At 59.6% G+C, this 7,585-nt stretch overlaps 1 protein-coding gene across 1 annotated transcript; it reads left to right on the plus strand.

Moving 5' to 3' along the window:
• The first annotated feature begins 67 nt into the window (after positions 1–67).
• On the plus strand, positions 68–2,356 carry WDR55 (WD repeat domain 55). Its single transcript, XM_035559667.2, has 8 exons — positions 68–146; positions 250–380; positions 451–551; positions 623–710; positions 793–972; positions 1,084–1,183; positions 1,291–1,460; positions 1,666–2,356. The coding sequence occupies exons 1-8, from the start codon at positions 78–80 to the stop codon at positions 1,985–1,987; spliced, it is 1,161 nt and encodes a 386-aa protein (XP_035415560.2). The 5' UTR covers positions 68–77; the 3' UTR covers positions 1,988–2,356.
• The last annotated feature ends 5,229 nt before the right edge of the window (positions 2,357–7,585 follow it).

The raw sequence follows: 7,585 nt of genomic DNA on the forward strand, positions 1-7,585 counted from the left end.
GCGGATATGCAAATGAGGGGCGGGGGCAGGCGAACGGGGAGGGGCTTCGCGTCGTGTAGCCGGAGGGGGGCGGGGCTATGCAGATGAGGCGCGGAGCACGCGCACCGGGCGCCCGCAGCGGCATGGCGGCGGCGGCGGAGGAGGAGGTGAGAGGGGGGGCGGCCGGGCCGGGCCGGGCGGGGAGCGGGGAGCGGGGAGGGGGGGGGTGTCCGCGGGGCCCGCCCTCACCGCGCCGCTCCCCCCCCCAAGGAGCCCCCCGCGGGCCCGCGGCTCCGCGACACGCCCGAGGACATCTGCCTGGAGGCGGCGGCCAACGCCATCGCCCTGCACCCGGCGCGGGCCCTGCTGGCGGCGGGGGACGTGGACGGCGACGTGTACCTGTGAGTGGGCGCGCACCGGGACCGGCCTCGCCGCCGGCGCCGCCTCGGTCGCCTCACCCGCTGCCCGCAGGTACTGCTACTCCTGCGTGCCGGGGGACACCCGCCAGCTCTGGTCCTCGGGACACCACCTCAAGTCGTGCCGGGACGTCGCCTTCTCCCCCGACGGGCAGAGTGAGTGCACGGGGACGGGGACGGGGACGGGGTCGGGCTGTGGCGGGGTCCGCGCTGACCGGTGGCCGCAGGGCTCCTCACGGTGTCCAAGGACAAGGCCATCCACATCCTGACGGTGGAGGACGGGCGGCTGGAGACGCGCATCGCCAAGGCCCACAGGTACGTGCCTCGCTGGGGACGGGCACGGACCCGCCCGGGCCCCCCAGGGACGCCAACTGACACCGGCGCCCACCCTGCGCAGCGCGGCCCTCAACTGCGTGCTGCCCATCGATCACCACCTCCTCGCCACGGGTGACGACGGCGGAGAGCTCAAGGTGTGGGACCTGCGCAAGGGGGAGGCCATCCTGGAGGCCCGGCAGCATGAGGAGTATATCAGCGCCATGGCCGTGGATGGGAACGGGAAGATCCTGCTCACCGCCAGGTACTGCAGGGCTTGGTGGCACCTGGATCAGGCCCCGTGCCCATCGTGGCAGGGGACACGGGTGGCTGCACCCCGTGTCCTTGTGCCACAGGGCCATTCCGTCTCTCACAGTGGTGACGGCACCATGGGAGTCTTCAACGTTAAGAGGCGTCGCTTTGAGCTGCTCTCTGAGCCACAGAATGGGGACCTGACATCTGTCGTGCTGCTGAAGGTAGGTGCTGGGCCCTGTTGCGTAGCAGATGTACAGTCTGGTAGTTTCTTTGCCATGCTCTAGGTCTCTTGTTTTGCCTCTGCCTTGCTCTACCCCTTCCTGCCTAGAGAGGAAAGAAAGTGGCTTGTGGCTCTAGCGAAGGAACCATCTACCTCTTCAACTGGGATGGCTTTGGGGCCACCAGCGACCGCTTTGCTCTGAGGGCCGAGTCAGTTGACTGCATGGTCCCCATCACGGAGAGCATTGTGTGCACAGGGTCCCTTGACGGAGTCATCAGGTCAGAGCGCTGAGGGCACGGGATGCGATGGGGGGAAGGCCCTGGGGAGGGTGGGGAACGAGGTTAGACCCGGTGAAGGAGGGCAAAGTTTCTGCTGGCACTGGAGGGATCACATCTGAGCTGGAGAGGTGGGCTCGCAGTTTTCCTGGGGCTCTGTCTCTTAGAAAGGTCCTCACTGTGATGTCCCCATTCACCTTGTCCCTAGGGCGGTGAACATCTTGCCCAACCGGGTCCTGGGGTGCGTTGGGCAGCACACGGGGGAGCCCATTGAGCAGTTGGCTGTGGCCCCAGACGGGCAGCTCCTGGCCAGCTGTGCCCATGACCAGAAGGTGAAGTTCTGGGACATCTCCTCCCTGGGCTCCATGGTGGTGGACGAATACCGGAAGAAGAAGAAGCGGGGTGGCCCGCTGAAGGCCCTGAGCAGTAAAGCCACAGGCAGCGGAGAGGACTTCTTTGCAGACCTACGAGAGGAGCAGGAGGCCCCAGCAGAAACAGCGACGGGAAGCGACAGCGATGATAGTGACTGAGGGGCCAAGAGGACTGTGGTTTGGAGGTGGACAAGGCCAAGGTTTGCTGGTGGACATGGAGGTCCTGGGGTGGGGGAACAAGGCAGGATACTGCCCAAAAGGGTGGGGGCCCATGGTGCTGGGGGCAGTGCGAGTAAGAGGTGGGCAGCACCTGTGGCTGTGAGTTGTCCTGCAGGGGTCCTGGGATCCATGGGCAAACAGATCCTTCCTGGTCTTGCTTGTCCTCTCAGCCACGGTGTGGTGCCATGCCTCCTCAAGGCTGTGGCAGAGCTGCCCGCGCCACTATCCCGAGCAAACGTGTTGAGCATTTTTTATTAACTAACTTGAACATGAGATGTATTAAAAAATGCAGTGCCTTTTTGTTTCCTAGCAGTTTGTGCTGATGATTCGGCTCGCCCCAACTTCCCTGCTTTTTATAGCACATTGGGGACCTGCCTGTAGGATACTGGGGGTGACACGAACCCTGCTCAAAGTGCTCCTGTCAATTGGGCCAGCATCATGAATTGTAGCTGTCTTTAGTAGGAAGCCTCCTTCCCCCCACCCCCGCCAGTGCTCAAAGTGACACAGGAGCACACGTGGGGTGACTTGGGCTGCCAGGCTCCTTTGCTGTGTCCCCTGCAGCAGGGTGGTTGTTTGCCTGCAGGTGATAGAGGTGATAGCTCCCCAGCCCGCCGCTTGCCTTGCTGCAGCATGGCTCCCCTCTTCTTTTGCTTCTGCCTTGCTCACAGCCCAAGAGCGGTGAGCCCGCTGCACTCTGCCTGCTGCACACGTCGGCTCTCCCGCTCCGGGAATGCTGCCCAACACTCCTTGGTTCGTGCCCTATCCCTCAGCACTGCTGAGGGGCAACAGAAGTGTGCGCAGGTGCTTGCTTGCTTGGAAGACCCTGGCGCACCATGGGAGACCTTGGGTGCAGAGAAGGGCCCTCGGGGACCAGGGCTGGGAGAGCATCGTCAGGCTCTCCGAGGAACCCTGGGAGTGCAGCACTTTGTAGGCGTAGGCACACCAGGAGCTCAGAGGAGCCTCTGAGGAGCGCCACAAGGTCCTGGGAAGGCCCTGACATGCTTTAGGAAGCACTGTTAGCCAGTCAGGCCTGCTGGAAGCCCATGGACTAGCGGAAGGCAGCACTTGGAGGACCCCAAGGCTTGCCGAAAGGGCACCGGGAAGCGGTGGAAAGACGGTCTTCCTGGCAGTGGCAGAAAGCGCTTAGAGGGAGCCAAGGATGCTGCTGGCGCTGGGTCTGTCTACCAGGCGCTTCTGGAGAAGGGTGGGCGCCGGAGGAGCCAGGCTGGAGCAGGGATGCACCCGAGGCCCTGCTGAAGGAAGCTCCTGGCAACAGTTGCCTGGAGTACCAGGCACTGGAACAGCAATGGTAAGAGTACGTTGAGGCTATCTTGCTATCCAGAGCAATGGTAAACACTGCTGTGCTAACACGTGGTTTGAGCCGGAAACAAGCTGCTGGACCTGTTGGGGAGTTGCATCACTTTGGTAAACAGGGGACACCCCCTTGGCTGGGGGGGCCGCGCTTCAGCTAGGAGAGTGGCTGTGGGCTCTTGTCCTGCCGCAGTTTTCCCAGAGGGGTCTGATCCTGAGGGTGTGCCCGGGCTCCCCCTGCGTCAGGGGACAGCACGCCTTCCAGTCACTCGGCGAGAGCAGAGGCCGCACAGACAGCTCCTGCCTCGGCCAGTGGCCCCCGGGGGACTGAGCGCCCTGCCCCTCACGTGCGGCCTTGCTGCGCCTTCGCCTCGCCCGTGCCCGCGGCTGCCCAGGGCAGGAGGGCAGCGGGCAGGGCCCCGGCTCCGCCTCTGAGGCAGGGAGCGGCGTGCTCAGGCCTTGAGGCGTGCGGAGGAAGGGAGTAGCCGTGGGCCGGCTATAGCCCAGCGGTTCCTTCGGCTGCTTGCAATGGCTTTCGTTCCTCTGCCCCGGCAGGGGTTCGATCCCGCGGGCACCCCTGGCCCACTTCTTGCTCGGGAATATTTGCCCGACGTTCTCCACATTTTCCTCCTGCTCTTGTTCTGCCCGTTACATTTCATCCGCCTTCTTCACTTTTATCCTCTTCTGACCTCATCCTGTGCCCTGCTCGCGTGCTACGTACCAACTCTGTGCCTATGAAAAGTGCACAAACAACCAGGGGAAGAAGTGACCGTAATCATTTTATTCACAGAATCACAGAATGGATGAGGTTGGAAGGGACCTCTGAAGATCATCTGGAGATCAAGGTAGAGCCTGCAGCTGCACAACCATGACCAGGCAGGGAACACCACCAGGATGCTCTATTGGGTTTATGTGGCAAAGTTTTGAAATTTTTTAGAAAATTAGGAAATTTAGAAAATTTTTTAGAAAAATAGAAATTTTTTAGAAAATAATATTTTAGAAATACCTGAAGTGTGCGAGATAAAGGGATATGGCCAACCTCTTTTCAGTGGTTTGTGGGGACAAGACAAGGGGCAATGGCCACAAAATGGATCACAGGAAGTTCCGCACCAACATGCGAAAGAACTTCACAGTGAGGGTGACGGAGCACTGGAACAGGCTGCCCAGGGAGGTTGTGGAGTCTCCTTCTCTGGAGATATTCAAGACCCATCTGGATGCCTACCTGTTCAATTTGCTCTAGGGAACCTGCTTTGGCAGAGGGGTTGGACCCGATGATCTCTTGAGGTCCCTTCCAACTCCTACAATTCTGTGATTCTGTGTTATCATTATTCTCATCCTAAATCCAAAACAAAGCATACCAGCTACTAGGAGGAAAACTAAGTCCATCCTAGCCCAAACCAGGATGCCATGGTATGGAGTATCCATTTGGGCAGTTAGGGTCAGACGTTTGTGGTACTTTAACACAGTTGGGCAGTTGAGCTCCACTCCAACCGCTCTCTCCCGCTCCTCAAAGGGAAAGGCAGAGAAGATACGATGAAGGGCCCGAGGGTTGAGATAAGAACAGGAACATCACCCTTCAATTATCATCATGGGCAAAACAGTCTCAACATAGGGAATTAATGTAATTATTACCTATTAGTATTAATAAAACATCGAGAAACTAAAAACAAACTAAGAATACCTTCCCCCCATCCACCCTCATCTACATCCTATCCCTGAGCAGCACAGGGGCATGGCAAATGGGGGTTGCAGTCAATCACTTTCTCTGCTGCTACTTCATAGTCACTCTCTTCCCCTACTCCATCATTGGGTCCCTCCTATGGGATGTCATCCTTTCCAAACTGATCCTGTGTGGGCTTCCCACAGGCTCTTCAAGAACAGCTCCAAGATGGGTCTGTACCATGGGGCCCATCCATCCCCCAGGAGCAAACTGCTCCAGCACGGGTCCCCCACGGGTGGGCGGCAGCTCCCCCCCAGACCCCCTGCTCCTGCGTGGGCTCCTCTCCATGGGCTGCAGCTCTGGCCCGGGGCCTGCTCCTGCGGGGTCTCTCCATGGGCCGCAGCCTCCTCCAGGCCACATCCACCTGCTCACCCGGGGGCTGCTCCACAGGCTGCAGCATGGAGATCTGCTCCATGTGGGACCCATGGGCTGCAGGGGGACAGCCTGCTCCACCAGGGGCCTCTCCACAGGCCGCAGGGGAACTTGTGCTGCATGCCTCAAGCACCTCCTGCCCTCCTTCTGCACCGACCTTGGTGTCTGCAAGGCTGGTTCTCACTCTTCTATCTCAGCTGCTGTGTCACAGTAGGGTGTTTTTTTTTTTTTTTTCCCATTTCTTAAATCTGCTCTCACAGAGCATGAGCCCACTACCAAAACTTTGCCACATAAACCCAATAGAGCATCCTGGTGGTGTCCCCTGCCCGGTCATGGTTGTGCAGACGCTGGCTCTACCTTGACTTCAGCAAGGCTTTTGACACTGTCTCCCATAACATCCTCATAGACAAGCTCAGGAAGTGTGGCCTGGGTGAGTGGGCAGTGAAGTGGATTCGTGACTGGCTGGATGGCAGAGCTCAGAGGGTTGCGCAGAGTCTAGTTCGAGGCCTGTAGGTGTCCCTCAGAGGTCCAGTGTTGTTCAACTTCTTCATCAATGATGTGGACAATAGAACAGAGTGCACCCTCAGCAAGTTTGCTGATGACACAAAGCTCATAGGGGTGGCTGGTACCCTCCCCCCCCCCCCCCCCCCCCCCCCCCCCCCCCGCTGAGGGCTGTGCTGCCAGAGGGATGGGCCAAGAGGAACCTCAGGAAGTTCAACACGGGAAAGTAGAGGGTCCTGCACCTAGGGAGGAATAACCCCAAGCACCAGTACAGGCTGGGGGCTGACTTGCTGGAGAGCAGCTCTGGAGAGGGACATGGGAGTCCTGGTGAACAGCAGGCTGACCAACAGTCAGCAATGTGCCCTTGTGGCCAAGAGGGCCAACGGGATCCTGGGGTACATTTGGAAGAGTGTTGCCAGCAGGTCAAGGGAGGTGATCCTCCCCCTCTACTCAGCCCTGGTGAGGCCACACCTGGAGTATTGTGCCCAGTTCTGGGCTCCTCCGTACAAGAGGGATATAGAACTACTGGAGCAAGTCCAGAAGATGGCTACTAAGATGACGAGAGGACTGGAGCACCTTTCGTATGAGGACAGGCTGGGAGAACTGGGCCTGTTTAGACTGGAAAAGAGAAGACTTAGGAGAGACCTCATGAATGTGTATAAACATCAGAGGGGAGGGTGTTGAGAGGATGGAGCCAGTCTCTTTGCAGTTGTGCTCAGTGACAGGGCAAGAGGCAACGGGCACAAACTGAAGCACAGGAGGTTCTGGCTGAGTATGAGGGGGCACTTCTTCACTGGGAGGGTGACAGAGCCCAGGAACAGGTTGCCCAGAGAGGTTGTGGAGTCTCCTCTGGAGATCTTCAAAACCCGCCCGGATGCCATCCTGTACAATGTGCTCTAGGTGATCCTCCTCAGCAGGGGGGTTGGACCAGATGATCTTCGGAGGTCCAGGCCCTTCCAACCTCATCCATTCTGTGACTCTGTGAATAAAATGATTACGGTCACTTCTTCCCCTGGTTGTTTGTGCACTTTTCATAGGCACAGAGTTGGTACGTAGCACGCGAGCAGGGCACAGGATGAGGTCAGAAGAGGATAAAAGTGAAGAAGGCGGATGAAATGTAACGGGCAGAACAAGAGCAGGAGGAAAATGTGGAGAACGTCGGGCAAATATTCCCGAGCAAGAAGTGGGCCAGGGGTGCCCGCGGGATCGAACCCCTGCCGGGGCAGAGGAACGAAAGCCATTGCAAGCAGCCGAAGGAACCGCTGGGCTATAGCCGGCCCACGGCTACTCCCTTCCTCCGCACGCCTCAAGGCCTGAGCACGCCGCTCCCTGCCTCAGAGGCGGAGCCGGGGCCCTGCCCGCTGCCCTCCTGCCCTGGGCAGCCGCGGGCACGGGCGAGGCGAAGGCGCAGCAAGGCCGCACGTGAGGGGCAGGGCGCTCAGTCCCCCGGGGGCCACTGGCCGAGGCAGGAGCTGTCTGTGCGGCCTCTGCTCTCGCCGAGTGACTGGAAGGCGTGCTGTCCCCTGACGCAGGGGGAGCCCGGGCACACCCTCAGGATCAGACCCCTCTGGGAAAACTGCGGCAGGACAAGACAAGAAATACTACACAGACGGTGCTCTCCAGGCTACTTTAAT

The sequence above is a fragment of the Cygnus atratus genome, chromosome 14, assembly GCF_013377495.2.
Source record: "Cygnus atratus isolate AKBS03 ecotype Queensland, Australia chromosome 14, CAtr_DNAZoo_HiC_assembly, whole genome shotgun sequence".
NCBI classification, from domain to species: Eukaryota; Metazoa; Chordata; class Aves; order Anseriformes; family Anatidae; genus Cygnus; species Cygnus atratus.

Excerpts from the sequence above, each read along its gene's own strand:
- WDR55 (XM_035559667.2), top strand. The coding sequence starts at position 78 with ATGCAGATGAGGCGCGGAGCACGCGCACCGGGCGCCCGCAGCGGCATG. Across the intron at positions 711-792 it reads CGCATCGCCAAGGCCCACAG|CGCGGCCCTCAACTGCGTGC; the intron begins GTACGTGCCTCG and ends CACCCTGCGCAG. Across the intron at positions 1,461-1,665 it reads TCCCTTGACGGAGTCATCAG|GGCGGTGAACATCTTGCCCA; the intron begins GTCAGAGCGCTG and ends CCTTGTCCCTAG.